The sequence below is a fragment of the Corylus avellana genome, chromosome ca8 (genome assembly GCF_901000735.1).
Source record: "Corylus avellana chromosome ca8, CavTom2PMs-1.0".
Lineage (NCBI taxonomy): Eukaryota > Viridiplantae > Streptophyta > Magnoliopsida > Fagales > Betulaceae > Corylus > Corylus avellana.
In genome coordinates this window covers 1,132,371-1,143,980 of record NC_081548.1, presented here as the reverse complement: position 1 = coordinate 1,143,980, position 11,610 = coordinate 1,132,371, and the positions used below count along the sequence as shown (strand labels likewise).

General features: G+C 34.9%; 1 protein-coding gene across 1 annotated transcript; it reads left to right on the top strand.

Annotated features, from left to right (window-relative positions):
* The first annotated feature begins 369 nt into the window (after positions 1-369).
* LOC132189477 (DNA mismatch repair protein MLH1-like) lies at positions 370-10,419 on the top strand. The gene is made up of 11 exons (XM_059604223.1): positions 370-573; positions 1,277-1,375; positions 3,006-3,075; positions 3,214-3,349; positions 4,960-5,054; positions 5,157-5,265; positions 6,765-6,930; positions 8,328-8,489; positions 9,050-9,224; positions 9,619-9,782; positions 10,063-10,419. The coding sequence occupies exons 1-11, from the start codon at positions 370-372 to the stop codon at positions 10,105-10,107; spliced, it is 1,425 nt and encodes a 474-aa protein (XP_059460206.1). The 3' UTR covers positions 10,108-10,419.
* Positions 10,420-11,610: the final 1,191 nt, after the last annotated feature.

Below are 11,610 nucleotides of genomic sequence, written 5' to 3'. Positions count from 1 at the left end.
CTAATTTGTTTTTCACTTTTAGCTCTTTTAATGGTTGTGTTATTGCTTAATCAGTCTCCTAGCGGTAACAGTGGCATTTTTTCCCTAGTATTCCTGCTTCTGTTTGCTCAATCTTTTAGCACTCTTTTTTTCTTAATATAATTCCCTTTGGAACAGCAAAGAATAAGTATCTGCAAATGAAATATGCTTTTATGGATGGCAAAGTTTGAAAGATCTAGATATTGTTCTCTCTCTCTCTCTCTCATTTGCGTGAGAAAATTGACTGGGGACCATGTTATTTTGTATTTATTCAATCTTCTATTAAGAGTTCCAAAACTCTGTTCTTTTTAGTTTTTCAGTATACTTTAGTGGTTGTAGAGTATAGAAATTATGTTAGAACTCTCACTTATTCTTTTATCTTTTTCCCTCTCCCCTCTTTATTCAGATAGATTGGTAGAATGCACTGCTTTGAAGAGAGCTATTGAAATTGTTTATGCTGCAACCTTGCCCAAAGCATCAAAACCCTTCGTATATATATCTGTTGTATTGCCACCTGAACATGTTGATGTCAATGTGCACCCAACAAAGAGAGAGGTACATGTTTCCAGGAGTTTTTATGTCTTTGTTATTTTAGTCTTTTTTTTTTTTTCTTGAAAAAAAAAAACCTAGAACTGAAAGAAGGTCATGACTTTTCCTAGGGGGGAGAAGAAAGGAAATAAATTTTTTTTTTAAAAAAACCCCACCAGCAATTTCTCTTAAGGGTGCAGGCTGGAAAGTTTTATGTTTTAACACAGAGATGAAATACACCCATGTTGTAACGGTAGCACACTTAAGAAATAATATTTTTTTTCTTTTTTGTTATTTATATTTTTAGAATCATGTGGTTGGTCACTAATTCGAATCTCCCCTTCCCCCTTCCCTTGGGGTCAAACTTACTTATCAAAAAATAAAAATAAAACAGTAGGAGATGCAGTGGAAGCATAGCAGTATTTGGGATGCGCCATTCTGTATACTACATACTTGGTTAGATTTCTCAGTCATTTTGTATACACGTAGACATTCTACTTGGTGTTGGTCCATCTGCCTCAATTTCACTATGTATGCCATCTATTGAAGCAGGCAAGAGTGCCTTCTGATTTATGAAGTGAAAAAGCAGAACATCTTCATTTGTGCTTGCTTTTTTTTTTTTTTTTTTTTTTTGTTGTTGTTCCTTACAGAAAAAAATCAGTTGAGAATATTAGTCTTTGTCAACATTGTTAGAATTCTATATTGATGGATTCTATGTGTTGATATGCAGGTAAGCCTTTTAAATCAGGAAGTTATTATTGAGAAGATACAGTCAGTGGTTGAATCAAAATTGAGAAACTCCAATGAGGCACGGACATTTCAGGAACAGGTACTTCCCAGCAAACTTGGTCACCAAACTCCAAACTAGATGCCTTAAAGTATTTGATAAGAAAAATATCGGGTTCTTTGAACCATGTATATATTGTAGATTGTTGCCTCCTATGCCCACCTCAAAAAGAGTTAAAAATGAAATTCAGTGAGCTTATTCTTTTTGTAAAATATAAAAATACTCAAACTTCTCTTGCTGAGGTTTGGTTGAAATTTTATCCCTAAATTGCTGCACAGTAAACGTCTTTTTGAGGTATTTTGAGAGATATTTTTTGAAATCTGGCAATAGCAAAGGTTCCTTTCTATGTGAGGCATGTCTTTGTTATTTCCTTTTTTTTTTTTTTTTTAGAGGGTAGGTTCTATTGATGTAATTTTCAATTAACCAGGTTTATATTTGCTCTTTATGTTTTTAATTTAATGGTGAGGTAATTAAGCATAGTATGCTTGCTTGAATCAGCATTATATATGTATGTATATACACACATGCCCCATAATTCTCCCTCAGTCAGGCTAGGACAGAATAGCGTAGCAAATACAAGTATTAGTAGTATAGCACAAACAAGCAGTCCATTTCTTTTGATAAATCGTGCTCAATTTCTTATGTTTCAATTCCGCCAAGATCTCTTCTGTCGATTCAATCAGATTCTAGAATCATTTAGAAACATTTACAATAGTTGTCTTATAGTGATTAGATTGCATAATTTAGTTTGGCACTTCTCCCCTAACCATTCCACATTTTAAATCCTTAAAGGAACTTGATTAAATAGTTAAGAGAAATTAATCCTTTCACAAATGGAAAGAAGCTGTTCGTACTTCTTTGGATCGGTTAGAGCCACTTAAATAATAGTGTTAAAAAACTGTGCAAAACCACCTGAAACTCCAAAACTTCTAATGAAGAAAGATTATTTCCCAAAACCTTGTCTAGAAAGTGAATAGGTCCTGTGCTTCTTGTACCTGGGACACCATTTCATCAACAAAGGATGCTCCTATCACCTTAGTTAGACAGGTAACCCTAAAGTTTCATTTGATCATGAAAACACTGTTACCAAAGCCAATTGTTGCCCATTTAAGTATCATAAGGTTGATTGCATTTAATGTTTTGAGAATCAGGCTTGACAAAATCTCAGTTTCCATATGAACAATCCAAATTACGGAGCTGCCACTAGAATTTGAGAGTTCTAGTGTACGCACTAAACCTATCTGTTTGTATGTTCCCTGGACTTTTCTGTGGAAGACACTTTGATCTAACCTGCATGTGTCCTTTGATTTTTCATTGATAAATTGCCATTGGTCCAAAAAGCCTAAGTTGATGGAGACAATGAATTTAATCATTTAGTCAAGATTCTAACAACCCCTTACACACCAAACCCCAAACTTTTAATGAGTAGGGTGTATTATTTTGAACTTTAAATGGGGGAGTGGAGACCTGAACTTAAGATCGCCTGGTCTAATATCATGATAAATTGTCACTTTTCCCAAAATTCTAAGCTAATAGGAAATGATGAATTTAATCACTTGATTATTATTCCAAAATCATTTAGTATGACTAAGCACGTGGTGCTTTCAATTTCACCATATTTGTAGCTTGATAACTTGTATTCTTTGGCATCTTTTGTCTCATGGTGTAGCAGAAAGTAGAACCATCTCCATATGATAAAATGGCTCTGGATAAGGATTCTACTTTCCGCTCCTCACAATCTGGTATGGTGAAGTTTTCCCCTTTTGATTGTGTTGCTTGTCCTTAGTTCCCTTCATATTCCTCGTATATTATATTACTCATAGTTGCTCACATTTTGGGAGTTCCCTCATTTTTGAAGTGCCTCATAATGTAATTGATAGGATCAAAATCACAAAAAGTTCCGGTGCATAAAATGGTTAGAACAGATTCATCCGATCCTGCTGGAAGGTTACATGCCTACTTGCAACCTAAGCCTCGTGGACCACTTGAAAAGAATCCTAGTTTGGATGCTGTGAGGTAGGATCCATTTTTGGTTTATAAGCTTTTGCTTTACATTAAGGGAAAAATCAATTTTAGTCCCTAGGTTTCCAATTCCAGTAATCAGGTTCTTAAGTTTTGTCTCAATTTCAAATAGATCCCTATGAGAGCACTACAAATACAATGTAATAGGTTTCAACCGTACGCTCTCTTGTTTGCATCTATTGATATATATAGAGGTTACATATGTAGTTTGATTTACTACTCAACTTAAGAGCACTATACTAGTTTGTTTACAATAGAACTCTAGATAGATATACAATAGAACTCTAGATAACTATACATCTAAGAACTCTATATCTTAAGACTCTTATCAAAGTCTCTTAAAGAAGTAGAATTGTGTTTGACATGTGTTGTTGTGAATAACACGTGATGTGCTTCAACAATCCGTTTGTCTGATTTCTATCCAACTTATTTACTTTTTCGTCTACCATGTCTCACCCCTTTGACACGATAATGCACAAGCTGTCATTGCCATGGCACTTTACAATCACATAAGCCAAAAAAACCGGCACATCACATTGTTAAAAAACTCATAGCTAGCTCATAAAAAATAAGAAGCTGAAGGTGCCATGTCACAAAAAAAGAGGTGTTTAACACAACACCCATGACTTATCCCAACGGAAGAAGCTTCATCTCCTTTCAAGTTTGAAGTAAGATCCTCTTATCATGCACTATCCCTTCATGTTGGCTCCCTATTTTATTGGAAGAGTGTTTGGTGAGGTAAAATTCCTTTGAGAGTGGCATTCCTTGTTTGGACATCGGCTTTAGGAAGGATCTTAACTTTGAATAATTTGAGGAAGAGGAGCTTTATAGTGGTAGACTGGTATTATATGTGCAAGAGGAGTGGAAAGTTCATAGATCATCTTCTTCTTTATTGTGAGGTGGCAAGAGAATTATGGGTTTCTATATTTTGTCTTTTTGGTGTAGAGTGAGTTATGCCTAGGAAGGTAATAGAGTAACAGGCTAACTGGAGAGGTCAGGTGGGAAGCCGTAACATTTTAGACGCTCAGAGGATGACTCCCCTTTGTGCTTAATGCGGTGCATTTGGAGAGAGCGTAATGTGAGGCACTTTGAAGATTCCGAGATTTCGATGGTAGAACTAAAATCCGTTATGTTCAAGTCCCTTTATGCATGGATGACGGTGTATATTAGTCCTCACTTTCTTAGTTTTACAAAAAATTTAGACTAATGTGTTTTTTTTCTTCCTTCTATTATAGGAGATCTCTCTTGTATACTCACTATGTACCTGGGTTGCGCCCTTCTGTGCTATTTAATGAGATTGATTTACTTATAAAAAAGTATAATAATAATGTAGTACTATTTAATCAGACAAATAATGATTTTTTTAAATAAGTAATCGACAACTATCATTAAAAGCGTAATGGTGCCCCTAAGTATAATAATGTACACGGGTTGCGCCCCCTCGAGGGAGATCCATGTATTTCCAATAAAATTCATGGGAGGTTGGAGTGTCTTACCGTATTTATTTTTCTCTTTACATTTTATTTAAAATAATGTTAATATGCTGTAAGTGAATGGTTGTTAACTTACATTCTCATTGAAGAAAATAAAAATTCCAATTGTAGGTCCTCTGTTAGACAAAGAAGGAACCCAAAGGAGACTGCAGATATTACAAGTGTTCAGGAGCTTATTGAAGAAATCGATTGCAATTATCATTCCGGTGAGATTTTTACACATTTTTTTTTTTACTGTTAGACAGATGAGCTTTTCTTTGAGTCAGATAGATCTAGCTGCTGGTTCATACTGAGATATGTTTTTACAGGTCTGCTGGATGTTCTAAGACACTGCACATATATTGGAATGGCAGATGATGTCTTTGCATTGCTTCAGCATGACACTCATCTCTATCTTGCAAATGTGGTGAACTTGAGGTAATAACTCTTGTATTTTTCTTGAAATTCCACATAATCTAAAGGTTAACTATCCAGAAAACCATATATACATATGAATCATGATAGATTTCTTATCGAGATCCAGCATTGTAATTTTTTAAATTAATTTTTCAATTATGAAGGTTTAATTTTCATTTAACAAAGCTTCCAAGTTTGAATACAACTCCAGTTGATGAGCTACAAGATGGTGGGCTTTTAAAAGTGCCTTTATCTTTTTCTTTTTCCCCCTCCTTTCTCCGGTTTTATTCCTTTTTTTCCTAATCTCTCCTCTTTGCCAACCCCCAACCAAAAAAAAAAAAAAAAGGAATACTTTGTAAACTAGCTTTTAGTGGTAGCACATCAAAACTATGGCATGCAGGTGCCGCGATTGTGGTTAGGGTTATGGTTTGCTGTAATTAGTTTTAAGATTGGTGGGAGGACTTTTGTTCTTTTTCGCCCTAATAGGGGGTTTCTCCTATATACTTCTCGTCTACTTAGGTTGTGTCCCTCTATGTACTATATTGAGATTGAATTATTTATATCTATATTAAGTATATATTTTTTATATATATAATAAAAAATAAAAAATAAAGATTGATGGGAGATTTGTCAAAAATCATATTAGTCCTATTTTAATGGTGAGCATGTGGGTATTGCCGGAAAATCTGACAGAAAAAAGAACTATGAGCAAAAGCAACAAAAATAAAAGAAAGTGAGAGATCTTAGCAATCTCAATTCCAAATAAAGAAGTGAAAGCTGGCATTTCTTTTTTTGATAAGTAATGTTTATATATCAAAAGCGTAAAGGGGCACAACCTTAATACACAGGGAGTATATAAGGGAAACATCTAACTAGAAGAAGAGAAAAGAATAAGGAATCAAGAAAGCTAATCACTAAGGGAGCGAGCCAAGCAACTGTCCAAGTGTAAAGCTGCTTGGCAGCTGTCCAAGCAGACGTGAAAGTTGCCAATTCTTATTTCATGTTTAATGAAGAATAGGTCTTAGAAAACCTAATTATAAGAAATCCTATTTCTGAGCTGTTAATTAGAAGAAACCAAAATGACAAAACTACCCATATCAGTACGTGGCTACCACATTTTAATATTTTTACTAGTTTAAATATAGTCATTAAAAAATGTAAGACTCCTGTAGGAGCTAATTGAAGGACCTATTAAACTAAACTACCACGAACATACTTTTGGGACCAAAAGTCTTTTTGATTTACATGGGCCCAGAGCTTTAGTTTCAATGTATGTTTATAATACACTTTATTTATCATGATACTCTTCTTCAAAAAGCTATTTTCTGAAAAAAGTGACTCTGGAGAATCAACTTTTGCATTTATTTTATTGTTTATTATTATTTCTTTTTCTTTTCAATATGGTTCATTGGTCTTGGATTCAGTAGGTGCTAGATATATGATTCTCATGCCTCCCCGAATTTTTGACCTGTTATATGACTTACTTGATCGTCTGTTTTTCTGTTTTAATGAACTCACAGCAAAGAGCTCATGTACCAGCAAGTTCTGCGCCGGTTTTCCCATTTTAATGCTATACAATTAAGTGAGCCGGCTCCACTGTCTGAGTTGCTTATGTTGGCATTGAAAGAAGAAAATTTAGATCCAGAAGGCCAGGAGAATAATGACCTAATAGAAAAAATTGCAGAAGTGAGTTAGGCTCTTCCTTTGGATTCATCTCATATATCTTATGTTCATTATATGTTTCTCTTTTTAAATTACAGTGTAGATACTTGCTTTTAACGGAATTCCTTTTCCTTCTTTTGTAGATTTTATTGGATTTTAAACTTATGTAGTAATTTTTAGGTGAACATTTTGTATACTGCCTTGTACATGAGGATTTTTCTTTTCTAACTGAATTTTCTTATTACTTTTTTTTTTTTTTTTTTTTTAATGTATATGAAGGTGTTGCATCAGTTGGCATAAGAATTTTCTTTTTCTTTCTGTTTTCTGCTGTTATTTTAAGCTGGTTTTGGTAACACGAGACGGCTGAAAGGGGTCAATGCATGTTCATATTCCGAGTGTTCATCTACAGACACGCACATTATACTGCAGCATTAAATCTTAGCATTCACAACTTTGGGTATACATATATAAGGTCTACAGTGTCTATTGAGTTTTACTTAATCATAGAGTAAGAATATGTAGAGGTTGTAAGCTCTCTTCCAGATTTAGTAAACATAAGCAAAAGGAAGGAGTAACCCTTTCAGTTTACAGAATACTCTTCTCCTTGTACTTCAATAATCGACCTTAAATGATTTAATTTGATTTCATGACATCTCGAGTTTCTTTTGAAATACTTTGAGACATTATAATAGAGTTTGAGTGATGCAAGAGACGAAGCATGAAATAATGGTCCACCAAATTTTATTTAGGTTCTAGGTTATTACTTATTAGTATTTAATTGTATATTTTATTTATTTATTTATTTATTAAGAGTAAAGAGTGTTTATTAAGAGTGTTTATCAAAATTTTTTTTATTTTATTTATTTATTAAGAGTAAAGAGTGTTTTTGTAATTCAATAAATGAGTGTTGCCCTAGATTATGTTAGGCAAGTCAATAAATGGCGTTGTATTAGGGTTAGTCGTGAGTCTATTTAAGCATGATTAACCCCGATTGAGGCAGACTGATGGAATAAAAAAAACTGAATAATTGATTCTTCTCTCTTCCTGTTCTCTTAGTTTCTTCTTCTTCCCCCTTTCCCTTCCCTTGCCTTCTCTCTTCCTCGCTTCTTCTTTCTCTCTCCACTTTTAGCTTCTTTTCCCTCCTTTAACCATGTGAGTTTTGTGTTTATTACCAGTCCTAGTGCTATCTAACCCTTTGATATTTTTGTTTTCCTAAATAAATGATGAGGTTTACAATATTCCTATATCAGTTAATTTCTTTGTTTGTAGTTTCGACTCTGATGATTCTCATTATCCATCATGAATGTGAGTAGAACATTTTTAGCATAGATTTGTAAAGGATTTCTAGAAGCACATTTCTCATTTCATAACCCACATTTGATTAATTTTTTAGCGAACATTGTTTTTTGATGCTTCTCCAGATGAATACCGAGTTACTCAAGCAAAAGATGGAAATGTTAGAGGAGTATTTCTGCATTCATATTGATAAACATGGGAATTTGTCTAGACTTCCAGTGGTACTTGACCAGTACACTCCTGACATTGATCGCCTCCCGGAATTCGTCCTTTGTTTGGGCAATGATGTAGGTTCCAAAGTTTGTAATAACTTGTTCTTCTATGCTTATTTCTTTCCCTTCTGTACAATCTTGATCTTTTGGATGATGATTATTGATCTGAAAGACATTGTCAGTTTCTGCTCTGAAAAGAATGTTCCCTCAGTACCCGCACACTTGGAAACATGTATCAACACACATGTACACTCATACAGATGCATACAGCCACATCTATGCTACTTTTATACTTGATCAATATTTAAAATATTTTTCCTTGTGTTCTATACTGGTGATCATTTGGGGCTGGAATGCATCTTGGTGAGATAGATTATAATATGCGGCTATGAACAAATGGGGGTCTACTTCCACTGTATCCAAGTCTGATGCCAAGTATGAGAGATCACATATCTTATGCCTTTATTAGATCATGAGAGCTGAAATTCACATAATCACATGGTGTCTCTTTATTCAATTGTGAAGACACTGATGGGTGAACCATGAGGAGTCTGGATATCAGTGCTGGCATTCCTTTTTCCTTGGATGAGATATGTTCCTTATTTCTTGTGAACTGTGATTTATTATTGTCTTAGGTTGACTGGGAGGATGAAAAAAATTGCTTCCAATCAGTTTCAGCTGCTCTTGGAAACTTCTATGCTATGCATCCTCCTATGTTACCCAATCCATCAGGTGATGGTTTGCAGTTCTACAAAAAGAGAGAACCTCTCAGGAATCTTGAAGATGAAGAAAAAGCCTCTGATGACATAGGTATGGCTGTTCGCTGCTGAGCTTTCATGGTATCTCATATTCCATTACGTCACATATTGGCTTTTCTTTTTCCTTGAAAACCATTGACCAGAATTGCCTAGGAACCATGATGTCATGATTGAGTTGCATGCCTGAAAATCAAGCTTTTTATCAATGGTATACATATCAGAAACATGGATGAAAAAAAATATCGGACATCTAGCAACTAAATGAAATGTTGCCCTCATTATAATTTGGTTCATTTTTTCAGTTCAAGTGTCGACACACACATTAGTCCAGTCAAAATTGAAAAACTTTGTGTACAACCTTCCCCCCTCCTTTTTCAACTTATCATTGTTATTAGTCCTTTCTTTTCTTCTCCTTTGGCCTCCAACCTGCTTTGTGGCATTTCCAGGGGATGACAACCTAATGGAGAATGAGATCGAGCACGAACTACTTTCGGAGGCAGAGACTGCATGGGCCCAGCGTGAATGGTCAATCCAGCACGTCTTGTTTCCATCCATCAGACTCTTTTTCAAGCCACCTACTTCTATGGCTTCAAATGGAACCTTTGTCCGGGTAATTTTTATTCCATTAAGGAGCATCTTATTGACTACTGTAGTTTTCTCAATATATAAGAAGAAAAAACAAAAAAACTCGGGAATAACTAAAAGGAAGAAGCATCTTGAGCTATGACCTGGGCTGGAAGTTATCAAGGTGCATGAGTGCTGGGTGGGAAGCCTCATCCTTTGTCAGCTTCCCTCTCAGTTGACAAACATTAAGATCTTTTTTTTTTTTGGTTCAAGAATGTTGGTATGGTCTGGGTGGGAAATGATGTATATCCCCTTGCCTTCTACAGGTAGCGTCATTAGAGAAGCTTTACAAGATCTTTGAAAGATGCTAACAAGAATAGTTTTGGTAAGATCAAAGTTGGAGAAGCATGGGCTGTTTCATGAGGCTACTGCTCTCAGTGATAGTCTAATTCAGTCTATACTATTTAGCTTGCCTTGTAAATGCTTTTTGGTAGCCAGTGGTCCACTGTGTATTGGGTTTCTTTGTAAGCTTTGTATATCTTTTAGTAACTACAATTGTGGGACCCACACGTAATGCATCATTTTTCTAACCATTGTGAAATACTAGGATACAATCCAAACGCAACCCTGGTGAGGAACACAGACATCTCCCATCTATGGAACACCTTTCAAGTTTGATTGTTTCCCTTTTACCCTTTCCCTCGTTTGAATAGGAAAAAAAAGAAAAAGAAAAAAAGAATGATTGATGGATATAAGTTGTATTCCTAGCAACTTATATTCGATAATTTTCTTATAAACTGACATGACAGTTAATAATTGGCAAAATTATTAAGAGTGTATAATTGACAAATCAGTGACTAATTAATCATTTTATCAATTATGGATTGTCACGTCAGTTTGTAAGAAATTTTATAATAAAAGTATAGTATTCCTAGCAGCACTCCACTTGGACATTTTTTTTTTTAATTTTTTTAAGAATTGTCGGGGGTATTATTGTTTTTACTATAAGTTTTTTACAAATTAACGTGGTAATTCATATGACACTTATCACATTAACCACTAAAATGTCGATTGTTACATGACACTATATTTACAAACTAATACAACAATCACTACTTTGTATCAAATAGAAATCAATTGGTCTGACTTCTGAGACTATCTAGCCTATAGTAAACATTAGGACTAAGATCTGGTGCATTATTTTTGCTCTATTGCATCTCTCACCCAATCATCATGGGGTGTTGAGGCATCTTGCCACCGACATGGCTGGCCTGACACCCAGCCATTGCCGTGGCCGGGTTACCTCGCCACTGCAATGGGTGGAGTACCTTGCCACCACCGTGGCTAGTACTACTTGTAATTGAAAATTTTAACAAAAACATTGCTTTGTTATATTCTGTTCGCTTCTATGGTCCTAAAGTGGGGGTGGCGGCCGAAGATATGTTGTTTCATACATGCATATAGGTCATTTTTAGACAAATTTTATTTCTCAATGTAATTCTAAACATGCTCTTAGGTAATTGATGTGAAGTACTTTCTAATATAAGCAAACTTGTCTAATTCAAACCAATGGATAATGCATTGTAATTTTCCGAAACCTTAATTGGGAAAAATTAATGAAGTTTTTCTTATAAAAAAAAATTAATATAAATTTGAGATGAAACTGTAAAATGTTTGAAACTAGTAGGAGTGGCAGAGGGGTGTTAAGTGAGCAAGCCGCTCGCTCGCTCGCTTGGGATCGGCTCGTATAAGCTCGGCTCGTGCTCGATTGTATTATTAAATGAAATGATTCGTGAACACAAATCTTGGCTCGAATATTAAATGTAGGGCTGTCAAAAATTATCGGGGAACCAGAACCGAAAAACGAGAAAACG